General features: G+C 44.5%; 1 protein-coding gene across 7 annotated transcripts in view; it reads right to left on the bottom strand.

Annotated features, from left to right (window-relative positions):
- Nucleotides 1-13,766, bottom strand: part of TPCN1 (two pore segment channel 1) — a 49,686-nt gene that overhangs the window by 29,430 nt on the left and 6,490 nt on the right. For 2 of the 7 annotated variants that reach the window (XM_069795286.1, XM_069795288.1), the window contains one exon: nucleotides 2,675-2,739. The exons of 2 other annotated variants lie outside the window; for them this stretch is intronic. In XM_069795286.1, the coding sequence (XP_069651387.1) occupies nucleotides 2,675-2,735 (61 nt within the window). In that variant the 5' untranslated portion in view covers nucleotides 2,736-2,739. Of the gene's footprint in view, nucleotides 1-1,926; nucleotides 2,141-2,674; nucleotides 2,740-3,344; nucleotides 3,530-13,672; nucleotides 13,692-13,766 lie in introns of those variants that run through there. 3 more of the 7 variants (XM_069795287.1, XM_069795289.1, XM_069795285.1) reach the window with 3 other exon arrangements.

Genomic DNA, 13,766 nt, shown 5'->3' with positions numbered 1-13,766 from the left:
AATGGCACCACATGCTGCTGGCAGAAAGGCAGGCAGTGGGAAGAAATCAGAAACCCCTTCCCCAATGTAGAGCCACAGCTGCCTTTTCCACCCTCAAATCAAATTAAGATAACATTTATCTGGGATTTGTGAAGACTTTCCAGATTGCATACTCAGATTGCTGACAATCCTGCAGCATTTAAGCCTATTTCTCTTCGTTGCTTCCCCCGTACCCTTAAAATACCACTCAAAATCTGGACGAATGTTTGAATGAGGCTGATTCCTCCCCCACACTGCTTTTACACCTTGAATGAGCATGGTTCTTGAAAAAATGGAATAACAGAGATTTTATTTATCCACAGAACTGGATGGCAGTCTTCTAGGTTTGTTTGCCTTTTAAGTAAAAGATTACAGCAATATGCAAAAATCAGAAGCTTTATATTGTGAGCTCTGAGAAGTTCTTAAATGTTATTTACGAAGCTTTTCCTGTATGTGTGTTTCAAAAAGACAGACTCCCTCAAACTGCAGCCTGATAGCAAAAACCTTTTTGCATTCAATGCTTAACAGAGTTGCAGAAGGAGCACATCTTCATCAGAACCTGGACTCACTGCTGAAGTTCTTTACTGTGCAGAAGACAAGTATTTTCCAATCCTCATTCCCATCCTAAGAGGTCGTTTGCTGCCAGAGGAAACACACTGCAGCCCCATCCTGCCTGCCTTCCCCTCTGCGAGGCACTAAACCGGGTCACAGTAGAGGCAGAGCACAAAGTGGCCTTCAGCCCCCAGCCTCAAAGACCTCAAGCATTACCACAGACAGGCGCAGAGGTGTCAAACACCCCCAGACTTTGCTGAGGCGCACAAGTGACTGGTACATCGGAGCAGAGAGCGCAACCTCTTCTTACCACGCATAACCTGCCGTCTGAAGATGCCCAGAGCCGTATGTGCCATCCACGATGTTACACGGAGACCTCTACAGCACGTCACCCACAGCTCCTTCATTATCTGGTGGCTGGGGTGAGGCTGCAGGATGCCTGGCTCAAACCATCAACAGCTGTGAAGGCACTAACAGGAGCTGGAGTTTCAGGCCTTTCCAGAACTCCCCCGTCAAAACACAGCAAGCGTTCAGAGAAAAATCTGCGTGTGATTCTTCTCACACAGTTCAGGGGATATTGAAAAAGCACAGAATCAATACCTTGGCTGCACTAGCTCTTCTGGGGAAGAGGGACATATTAAGCAGGTTGCTTAAAATATTACCGTGTTATTGGAGCATTACAGTATATACGAAATTTAAGTACATCAAAACATACTGTGGTCAAATCAGCAAAGGTTTGTAGCATTAAACAAAACACCAAAACAATGTACCCTACCAAAACATGCTAAAACTTCCGTTAATGCTGAAGTAGTTCTTTCGCAAAGACCAACCTCTCTTTGAAAAGGATCAACACTAGGAAAAGATACACCACAGTAAAAAAACAGGACCGCTCTCTGTGTTTCACACAGAGGACTTGCAGCTGAAACAGAGGAGATGTCCCAGTGAGATCAAGGTTGGGAACACAAAACAGCACTCAAAGATGCAAATCAGAAACAAAAAATAACTCTAGAAACCAAGACGTTTTCCTCCTGTCTAAACCAGACATCATCTTTCTAGGCACAGACAACAGAAAATGTACTGGTGAAGTGTTCCGGTGGGGAGCTGCATTTTGTGGATCAGCTCCTTCCCCATCAGGTACCAGAAGGTTGATCTAGCATCCCTGAGGCAACAGCATCATCTGCGTAATAAATAATAATAAAAATAATAATAAATTTGAAAAGCAACCCTCTGACTGTTTGTTTGGCAGCCCTCCAGCTAGCTAATTTCCTCAGCTGCTCCCATGATAACAATGACACAGACTAATGCAACCTCCGCTCCGCTCAGCTCGTGCTGCCGAACATCCCCGACGGCATTTACCATTAGTATTGAGCTCAATGAGATAGGAGGATCTCTCCACAGGACTCCCGTAATCCTCGAAGTAGATGGCAGGCGGCTCTCTCCACTGCATGACAGCCGCCGTGTCGGGAAGCAGGCACGCTTGTGTTCGGAGTTGGGGAGAGGGAGACAAGTCAGATCTGAAGTTCCTCCCTCCCTCTCCTCCGAAAGCCGACCCTCAATTTTGCAGCTTCCTCAAGGGAAAGCTACGCACAAACGATTTTCCTCTGCTCTCTGCAGAAGTAAATGTTTTCTCCCCTCCCCTCTGAGGAAGGTGGCTCAGACTTCAGTTAAATTGTTTCCCTATCACTGTCCTAGTGGCAGAATGTTTCTAAGTGCAAGTTGTTGGAAGGCTTAGATGTGGGACAAAGAGCTTTTAAGCATGAGCGTGGTGGTAAAGCAAGACTTCATGTGCCATGCTCTCTTATTTTGGCATATAGCAGAATTTGCTCCCCAGTGAACATGAACAACTAATGGGAAAGGAGTCAAAGTGCTGACTAGTCACAGCAAGGAGTCTTCCCCCACCCCCAGCAAAAAAAGAAAACAGATATTTGTGAAGTTCACAGTACAAGGGGCATGAAAAAGCAAGACCAACTGAGCTGTTCACAGATGGCAAAGCTTCCTTCCACACTTGTGTAACTTATCCCAGACGTTCACTGAAAAGGGAGAGAGGGAGGGGGAAAAAAAGAAAAGTGAAAAAAAGAAAAAGCAAAACCAGCTGGCTGCTTACACAAGGCATCCGGAACGATACTGCCGGGACTCCAACATTTCCATTCAGTGCAGCAGAGCATGCTCCTGTGTAAATAGTTTCCATATGTCATCATTACAATAAAAAACAAAAAAAACAAAAAAACAAAGAAAGAGAAAGAGCATAAACTTTCCAGAGCCCAAACCTCTCCCTTTGCAAAACAAATGCTCTGCTTAGGGGAAGGAAAAACTCTCCATTGGCTGAGAACACAAACAAACTCCTCTCATTCAGAGTTGCTCATGTGGCCACGGGGGATCTCAAGGGCAGAGCCAAGAGGGGAATAAGGGACAGAAAATGTTCACAGGAACAAGGGATAAATCACCCTTCCCAGCCAGCCTATTACATGTCAAATTCAGACTTTCATTGTTTGATCTTTAGTGCCTGCATTTGTTTTAATAAGTAATAATAATAATTTTAAAAATCCAACAAACTAGTAACCTCCTACAAATTCAAAGAGTTATAAACAAACTCTACAGGGTAGCTCTTGCATTTGCCTCAGAGCTCCCCCAGTCTGGCTCTCATTAGCCTGTTTGCCAGATGTTCTGCTTTCTAGCTAGCACACACTTTTTATGGTGTTACACTGAAACAGACTGAGATGCCTCTAATTAGCTCCTCCACTGTCTCCAAAGCCATGTGCCTTTACCAGACTTACCAGGGCTTTCTCCTAAAAGGTTGAGGAAGGTCTTGATGGAGCTGCTAGTTGCCATCCTGTCCAGATAATGCTATTTTAGCAAGCATACCTCTGATGACAGAACTCTGCAAACTGTGTGGAAGGCAGGACAAGTGACATAATTCAGCAAAAATATTCTTATAGTTAAATCTGTCATTCATACTGCTACATATCATGTGTGTAGTCAATGTAAGACAGCAATATGTAAGTTACTCATCTAATGAGTTGCGTGTGCAAGTAAAATTTCTCTTGATAGCTGAAAAAAGAAATGCCAAGGACACATGACTTCGGAGACAGGATGCATCTTCATTCACATTGCCTTACAAGGTTCCTGCAGGTGGATTCACCGGAGCAGCAAGAGAGGAAAGTAAGCAAGGTGTTACCTCCCGCAGTCGGGAAAAGTCAAGCTGTCCAGGGCACGTGGTCCGGGCAGCTCCAGTAACCGCCTCGGACAACCGGAGATGTGCCAGCTGATAAACACTCCACAGTGCACCAGCCACCAGGCCACAGAAGAGGAGAAGGACAGGGAAAGAGAAGGCCAAATTGCCCGTTAACCATCAGATTCCTTCTTAATTAAATACAATCTGGTACCAGTTTTGTCCTTTCTTTCCTTCTTGCAACCTTGTTTGTAAGAACTGCTGTCTTCCATTTACCCCTACCCTCATAGTCATTATTTCTGCTCTGGAAAGAGGCATGAACCCTGTTAGGGAACACACTTCCAGCTCTGTTTTCTCACAGGAGCAGTGTCTTTTTCCATTGGAGCTAGACACACTTCCAGGAGTGCAGGCTGTCCAAGGCAAATGTGACTTTCTGGAGTTTACAAGTTTGCTGCAAGGGTCAACGCAGATGCATAACCTGAACTTACCAGCACAAGGATCTCGCTGGCAGGCTCCAATCCCTCTGCAAGTAGTAAAAAGGGCACAAAGCAGTCTGTGATTCACTCAGTTGCAGTCCCTTATCGCAATGACTGCTGCACTATTTAACTGGAGCCATTTATTTTCAGGCTTTGCTGCATTCTTCACTGCCACACCACTCCTGTTTCTTACACCATCCATCTTGACTGTATTCATACCTAATTACCTAAACTCAGCTAGTCACAGAGCTCAAGCTTTCAGTTTAAAAGAAACATAACCAGGCATCCAGCAACACTGAACATGTGCCCAGGGAAGAAGACAGATCCCAGGAGCATCAGAGCTGCCTGTGGGGTTCCTGGACCTCCTGACCTCACATACAAGACCTGTCCCAGTGCGGGTCACTGTGCTGGCTAAAGCTGCTGGCTCCCTCAGTGACTCTGCTCCCTGAGGCTGAACAAGGCTGCAAAAGGAGGATGGCATTTGCTTGGCAAAACCAACCAGAGACACTTCTCTCTCATGGAAAGCCCTAATCAGCTGAATTGCATGGCGTGCCCACTACGAAAGATGCAACTCCATGAAAAATAAAAAAAAAAGGAAATTAAGTAGATGGCTACCCTTCCCCAACACAAGCTGAACAGGTACCTTCCATCCCAAAGCCAAGATTTTAGCAGTACTATATAACACAATCCAGGCAAAGCCCAGAAGTAGCTCTGGCCAGGAAACAGCACGATCCTCAAATGTCGAGTATGTTGGAGTTGTACCAGCACCAACAATGGCATTTTCCCTTCCAAGTGCTTACATGCCATGTAGCTTCACCTCCAGAGGATTTATCTTCTCTCCCTGCTCCAATGCAATTGATAAGAAACTGCTCCTTTTCTTTTCAAGTGCTGAGGCATGAACATGTGTGCATTTGTCTCTTCAAGGCCAGACTCACCTACCCGGGAGAAAAAAAGCTGGAAGCCGCCTGGAAAGCACAGCTGGTTTGGCACTTGGCCACACATCTCAGAGGTAAGAGAGACAGAGAGTGAAATCACTGCCTTTAGTGCCTGACTGCCAGTTCAGCGCTGTGCCAAGAGGAGCATCGCAGGACTGATCTTTGCAGCCCAAAATATCCTAGCACTTGTCCTGTTTTCAGGGGGTGTTATGGGAAGGAATTTAACAGCCATGAGGAAGTCTAAACAATTTACTATCATTTTGTTGCCTAGGAAAAAAAAGGCACCTCCAACAGAGTGGAGTGCCAAGCCCTTCTGTTGCAAGAGAAATAATATACTTCTGAATATTTCAAGTCAGCGTAACTGAGTCATGCTCTTCCTTAGAGACGACGGCACAGCAGAAACATATGCAAAGGCCTCGGGGCTCTTTGTCTTACTATATTCTCACAGCACTCGCTTGCTGTGAAGCTCAAGAAATAGTCACTTCAGCTTCCTATTTAACACAGAAAAGTTTTTTTAAAAATAGGGATGTAGCCACTTCCTGTTAGTGGTACGAGGTGACTGAAGTCTACCTTCCTCGCCTTTATTCGAGACTCCAGCGAGTTCCTACAGCATCAACATGAGCTCACTTCATGCTATCATCCACCACACTACAGGGAGCTGAATCCACATGAAAGATGAGCAGATGTCCCTCAGCATGGTAAGCCACTTTTTATGTATTATTGCCTCATCAATTGTGCTGCCTATCTGCTTATACTGAAGACTACTTAAGCCCTGCATTGTTTAATTAGAGGACCACTGTATCCTTGCTAACATCTGCACTGCACACATGTAAAAACCCTGATGCACAAGCTAAACACAATGACAGAAGAGCTAAAGCATGGTAGGAAATTGTTTTGTCTCTGCAGAAGCCATGCCTCCAGCTAGCTCTTGCTCGGAGTGGGTCAGAGCCTGTATTTAGTTAACCGTTCGCTCTGCGGCTCACTAACTGTTCAAAACGAGGGATGAGCTATGATGATTCACTCGGACATTTACTTCCTGCACCACCCTGCTGGGGACAAAGAGAGACATTTGTAAGGAAGAAGAAAAAAACCCAAACAGTAAAAGGCTTCTAAGAAAATAAGGATGAGGATAATTTTACCTACTACACCAGCCAAGATCGGTTGGTTGGAGACCCTCATCTGTGCAGTTTACTGCCTTGTCTCTTCAGGGCACCTGCTCTCCTTTGATCTCAAACCTGAGTCACTCTGGACTTCATTTTTTTTTTCCTCTTGCAATGTTATGTGGGAAGTTTTGACCAGAAAATGTTTGATCACTGGACAATTTTCACTCCTGAATACGTAGCAGCAAGAGGGAGAAGGACAGATCCCTCCCTTTTGGGATGTTTGAGATCCACAGTTAGGCTAGCGAGGGGCTTCAGCGGCTGAAGATGAACTGATGGATGCTTTGTCACCCTTTTAAGGGCCACTTCGCCCTGACCCTTAAAAGCCTCCCATAGCTCACTAGTATGCCAGACCACACCGCTCAAAAGCCGTTGCAGCAGTCAACAGTGGGAGGATCACTCCTCGATTCACAGAGCTGCATCCTGTAAGAATAACGTTACCTACCCCACCAGCTCTTGCTCCTCAGCTGTACCACCTTCCAGCCACTCATGTAAACCACCACGTGCCTAAGCCCTCTTCCACAAAGCTGCTTTCTGACAGATGTGTGACTAAATCCTCCTGCATGAGAACGTCCTGAAATACCGTAAGGACAGCCGGAACCAGGCGCTCCCACAATCTGAGACCGTGTAACACAGGAGTACCTGCTTCTTAACAGAGCTGCAAAGTCAAAACCAAAGCATTTTTAATCAGTAAAACTCACATAAAAGGAAAGGCTGCATTAGGCAAGTACAATTAAGAATCTCGCTTGTGTGTTAAGCCAAAATGCTGCCGGTTTCATATCCTCTATTTCTGATCTTAACGAATGAACCTCCACACCACAAAAAGGAGGAGTCAAAGCCACAACAGAAGGATCATCTACAACCTTACATTACCCATCCTTTTAGCAACTAATATGCTCTATAATCGTCAGCCTGATCATATCACAGCAACAAAGGCTTTACAGACACAGAGATAAAATTATTCTGTAACTGGAATTAAATATCTGAACCATTGAGGGGCTCTGTGAAACAACTAATTTTGAATGGAAAAAACAATTGGAATAAAGTTTTTGCTGAACCCAACAACAACAACAAAAGGGACAAGCTCTGCCTAAGGCTATGGCTCATGAGAGAGGCCAGACATGAGATACACACACACTCACATTTATAATTCATAATTTTCAAGGAAGTAACAGAAAGGGAAAGAGACAATATCAGAATCCCTCAGATACAGCATTTCTTTAACACATCCTGTTAAATGAAGGAATTTCCTCTTTTGTTCCAAAAAGGGAAACCAATGCCTCGTGGTTTTAACATGTTAAAGATCTGCTTTAGTGTCAGTAACAACACAGCGTCAGCATTTTAAGAGCACGTTCCTCATTTCAATTCTCCAAAGCAGAGCCTTTGGATTTTCCTGATGCAGTTTGGAAAGACGTTTGATTAAGCTGCAATCTGGCCTTTTTAACGAAAGCAGTGTGCTGCCAGGTCCGACTGCCAGTTCCAGCCGCCAGCAGCTCTCCGGGGAAGTCGCAAATTTAGCAGTGGGAAGCAGAGAGGAAGCGCTTCCCTTACGTGAGAAACCAGTACTAGTTTGGGAAACAAACCTCCCGCATGGCCACTAGTGCTGGAGCAGGACTAGAATGGAGTAGGCAGTAATAAGGTATGTGCCATACTGACCTTTCTGCCTTAAAGGGAGAGGGATAGCAAGAAATTGAGATAAATTAAGTAAAGTAACAATACCATAGCAAAACTCTAACATCTTACTATGACAGGCTGAGATCAATGAAAGTTATTTATTGTGGTACAGTAGTAAGAAGTAGGTAATTGCACTTTGTCGTGTTAGAACAAGACTCCGCTGCACCGGTTCTTTTGAAATACAACACTGCCACATCTCCTCTGCCTCGCCATTGAGTCTCAGCCAGGAAAGAGAAGCTGCCAACTTCAGAGGAAGATGCATGTAAAGGAATGGGGAAAACCCCAGCCTCTAATGCTGAGTAACTGCTCTCCATTAAGAAAAAAAAGACTTCTGCACATTTGGTAGAAACCGCTGCTGGCAGGAACTGAAGTGGTTACTTGTAATGGCTGGAGAGGAAGGAAGGAGTTAAACCATTAGTCTGACATCTGCAAACCAGCTGCCAGAGGGCTTTCCCTCAAGTAACTGGTCCTTACCTCAAGTCCTACAGTCCTCATACAGAGCTGTATCTTCAGAAAATGGACAACTTTGACTTTGAAAGTCTTCCAGCACTGCAGAACTCTCTCCAACTCTTACAAAGTGATTACAAACATTAACCACGCTGCAAATACATGCCTTATTCCTGGTCTAAATTTCCCCAGCTTCCACCAACAGACACAATTCCACTGCTACCCAGTTACTGCAGCTACCTTCAAGCCTCTTGGATCTTGGATGAGCTGGAGCAAGGCCACTAGAAACACGCCAAGCATGAACACATCGATTACTCTAGAGCCAGCACGGATGGCAACATCACCTACCTACCTACCCTAATCATTATTCTTACTGGAAGGACCAAGGAATACACTCACTGTCTCACTGGACAAGTGTCCCACGTGCTCACTTTCAGCTCAATTGCTCGTGAAATCAGACTCAGCTCAGCCTCTCTGCTTGCCAAGGCAGCCCTCTCCACCCTTGTAGATGCATGACCCTACAGTTGGTCATAGCAGTACACATGTGGCTTGCCTGCATCCACCTTACTAAGTAGTTCTAATCACTAAGCTCCCCTCCACTACTCTTACTATGGCCTCAACCTATGGCATCTACTAACTTGATCAGAAATTGCTTCTTTTTTTTTTTTTTCCTTCCAGATCAGAAAGAAATGTTGCAGATGGCATAGGGACAAAATGTAACCCCTGTGAGAGCCTCTACTAATAACATACCTATTCACTAACAAGTCCCTATAACCAGTTTGATTTTGAGACCCGTCCATCAGCCAGTTTGCAGACCCATTAGCTACACAGCATTGATTCGTACTACTCACTTCCTCAATCAAAATGCCGCACAGATGCCAAAACAAATACCTTCTCAAAACACTGTCAGTCTATCTTGTAACCTCAAAAAATAAGTCAATGCATGACTTCAGGTTCATATGACGCTCACTTTTTCATACAGCCGCACTGATTGACATGAAAACCCATCCTTTAAATCCAGATTTTAGAATAGCTATTGCTGGTTTCCCATTATTTTGCCTGGAAACCTTGTTTGGCCGGCCGGCCTGCAAATCTTCTGCCTGGTGCAAAATACCTTTGGGGTCTGGAAGAAAGTCACTATCACGGCAACATTCAGACTGCCTCAGCTGCAGCCTTAAGGAAGAATAAAAAGTCAGCTGCTGATTTTTAAATGCCTACCTTTAGAATCAGCTGCTTAATCTCTACTTTATTTACTGCGGGAATGGAAAAATAGATCATACAATGACCAGGTCATCTGGCTTTTCAACAAATCCAGAATACATACAGTAGTTCTTGAGCTTCCCTGTAGTGTTATTGACCAGTGTTCAACCTTGAATTCCTAACAGGCCGGTTTCCCTTAACATGTCTTTTTACTTCTCAAGTCCTTTAGAGCACCTTTAACTCTGCTGACCACATTTCTCTTTGTGATTTTCCTCCACTCCCAGTTTCTATTTCTTCATTCGCTATATAGCGGTGCAGCTGCTTTCATGTTAGCCAGCACAGGCATGTCTGTACTGTGACGTTTTGCTGTCTCTCCAACAGCTTTAAAGCTTCCATTAGCATTTTCATTTTGTATGCATTTGTGCGATCTCGAAGTATATGAATAATTTTCAATGTTTTGAAGTCTTCCCCTTTGCAACCACTAGAGATAAGGTCCTGCCACCAGCCTCGTGTTTGAAAGGAAGGGGCTTTGCCTCGGTCACTTCGCCTCTGACCCCGATGCCAAAATTCTCGTTGGTAAGTTGCTTGCGAGCATTTACTTAATACAGGCAGGACCAAAGCGGTCACTTGTTTGCACCTGCCAGCAGTTCAGAAAAAGCAGAACATTTAATACTACTTGCAGGTAGCAAGGCAGAGCCACAGAGCAAACCAGTCTCAGCAAGCGTTCCTCTCTTCAATCACATTTCCAGTACTTCTGGTTTGCTCAGGGCCCTGGAGAAACAGTGTTCTCCTCTGCACTGTGAAAAACAAGCAAATGGGCAACAAACAACAGCATTTTTCTATTTCTGTAGTGACCCACCACTACCTAACTAAATAAGCAGCTGGGCATTGCTGTTTTGTGTTGTAAGAACACTGCGTTTACAAAATGGATTACACTACAGCTCTTGTGCCTCTCACCAGGCACGGATCTCCTCCAACCAGGTTGACCATGTGCCACAGAATAAAGGGGACAGACCATGGAAATATTGTACTAGTCAAAATTTCGGCCCTTACACTCTCCCTTCGGAACCCCACGCCTACAGGCAGCGGCCGCAAAAGCACTAGCTGTAGAGGATGGCATCCCTTCCTTCCTCCTCCCACGTCTGATTATCCTGTAAATGGCATAGCCAACTCACCAGTACAATTTGACCCTGGAGAGTTTTCAGTGCTCCCACTTGCAGGATTGATCACTTAGTCTTAATTCTACAGGCATTTCTTCATTTAGTTAACAAAGAACAGGAACATATTTGTGCATTCTAGTGAAATCCTTTAGCAGGCTACATTACTTTTGTACAATAAACTTTCCCAAATCCGTTGAGGATAGTGAAAGTGTTCTCAGAAAAACAGTTATAGTTAGAATAAAATACAGATGATCAGAAATTCCCAGATGACAACAAACACATATACGCATGTGCTAGGCAGTCACATAAGAAACGTAAAGGAGTAGCTAAGGTGTCGAGCCCCATAGAATCAGGGGGTTTAACACGGCTGTGCACAGAGATACATCCTAAATTTTATTCCCCCACGTAAGAAGGAAAAGAAAAGCCTTTTGTTCCAAACAAACACCACCAGATCATGATTACAAAAGCAGCACTGGATACAAGCTTCAAACCCCCACACTACGATTCAAATCACAGCAGTCTCCTCTTGTCATCCTCAGGATCTTTCATCAACCACACAGTGCTGCGGTGGATCAACACAAACACACCTCTTCTGCCTCCCTCTCTCCACTACAGGTGCACAAGCTTCCTGCTGAACTGCTCACTAGGAGCAGATGGATGAAATCCTGAAGCTGCTCCTACAGCTCTCCGTAAAGAAAGCAGTCATGTAAAAATCAGGTATCTTCTCAACATGCAAAACGCAATTATGCTAAAGACACGGGGAGAGCCCTGCAAGGTCCAGATCAAAAGCCAGAGACATTGGAGGCAAGAGAAAGACCTATCAAATTCACTGCACTTTTCCCAGCTTAAGGATCAGAAATGGAGCGTTCTGGCTCATAAATTCTACTTCCAGCAAATTCAAGCTTAAATCCCCCGAAGGCAATAAGGAAAAGGCAATCAACAACAACTCTAACCACTTCACAGATGCTCCTGTTTAGTTTATACAGCACTTCTTACAGCATTCAAATGGGTAAAATGGGATTTCAACGCAGGGGGGCTGACGGCAGCAAGCAGGATTCCTCGGTGAAGATACCAAGGGCAAAGGAAGTTCTGAGAAGCATCATATTGGTTATGATGAGTGAACTCAGCGTGCTCAGCCTTTGCTCATTTTAATCTGCCAGTAAGCAAGCTTGGCTAAACTGAACATCCTGCATCTACAGTGCCTTAAAAATCCACAGGAATCACAAAAATGAGGGGAAAAACGAACAAACTGATGCGTTCCCTGGGAAGCCATGAAAAAACTAATCGCTATTTGTTTCCAACTGTTGTTCCGCTTCCTGAGCCAAATGTTCCCAAGTCAGCTGCGGTGGCTGAGGAGTGACCGGTTAGAGCTGGAAAGTTGTCGATTTAAAATTGCAGCTTGAACACTTTCAAACTCCTTAACATCTTTTATAGCTCCAGGACCACCTGTTCGAAAAGCAGAGCCCTCTGATGCCATAGCATGTGCCCTTACCCCCGCATCTTCCAACTAAAGCAATCAGCCTGGGGAGAAGACACTTAGCCTAGCCTGTTCTTCTGCTCTCACACCAAAAAGATGCAAGCTGTGTACTAGAGAAGAGATACATGAAGGGAACAGCCTAGCTCCCTCAAAGCATCAAGGTCATTACTCCCGTTTTCAGGAAAGGAGTGAGAAGAAGCTTCCAGACTCCTCAAACCCCTCTGCAGCATCTTCCCTAATTTACAGTGAGCATGCATGAAAGATGATATCCATCCCTAGTGCTCCGGGAGATGACAAAGGAGAAAGAACTATTTGACTCCAGGATAATGGAACACTAACCCAAGTCTTCTTTACCTTGTATACGCTTTTACTCACTCAGATTTGAACAGCATGGGGCATTCAAGACAGAATCACTAGGATTTTTTTTTTACTGCGCGAAAGAGTCAACAGTGCGGAGATTCTGTTTGACAAAGCATCCTACTGTGAAACACACAATGTGTGCATTGTGCAAACTGATCTCCTGCAGGGCTAAGAAAACAAGGCAGGCTTGAAAAAAAAAAAACCCCACATGATAACTGCAGCCCGCAATACCTCCTGGTACTTTACTCTGCTCACGGTTTTTCTTCTATAGGTACCACATTTACAGAGTCACGTTGAGAATGTCTTGATACAAATGCTTTTGTGAGTCCTGGACAACGCAGTGCTGTTTCTCTTGAATCAAAGGTACCAGCTCTACCCTCTCATTATGGCAAGTATTTAAGCACAGCTGAGGCGGTCAGTCCTCCCTTAAAACCTGAATTCTCAGGATAAATGAGATTCCAGAGGATAATGCATTTGGAACTTAAGAGCACAAAACATTTTCCACTATTTCTAACACTGTATCAAAAGATACCCAACATCTCCTAAAAAGCAGCATTTGCCTCCTTCCTCTGAGTTTACAGAGCTCATCACCCAGGGAAACGAATTGTACTGAAGGAGAAAACAATAATCTCCTTATGTTTTGGGTGTTCATTTCCCTTTCCAAGATTTTTACCCCTCACTCATCTCGGAGGCAGTTTTGCTTCGCTTTGCTTGCTTAAAACATTCATTATAAGTCATCTAGGCCAGGAAAGGATTAGAGAAGCACTGGCAGAAGTTGCAAAATGCAAGGCTGTTAGGTTGGAGAAATGAGACTTTCAGAGGCATAAACAACAATCCAGCACTGAACTACCACTTGTGCTTCAGAAAAAATTCCTCTATAAATTTTAAGCAGGTATATACTAAGAAAAACAAATCATGCACAGCAATGCAAAACAGCAGCTCTTCATAACAAAGTAATGAAGCCTACCTGTCCACTTCCACGTAAGGTGTAATCTGTGCTTTACAGATGAGACGTGTTAATCACAGTGATGTTAACTGACTTACCCCAGGTACACGGAGGAGCGGCTTCAACAGCAGAACTAGATTGCCTCTGAAAAGGTGGTCCCAGTCCTGTGCTCTAGCCATGCTTCACCTCCAA

This window comes from Haliaeetus albicilla, chromosome 10, assembly GCF_947461875.1.
Source record: "Haliaeetus albicilla chromosome 10, bHalAlb1.1, whole genome shotgun sequence".
Lineage (NCBI taxonomy): Eukaryota > Metazoa > Chordata > Aves > Accipitriformes > Accipitridae > Haliaeetus > Haliaeetus albicilla.
This window is presented reverse-complemented; position numbering and strand designations above follow the sequence as displayed.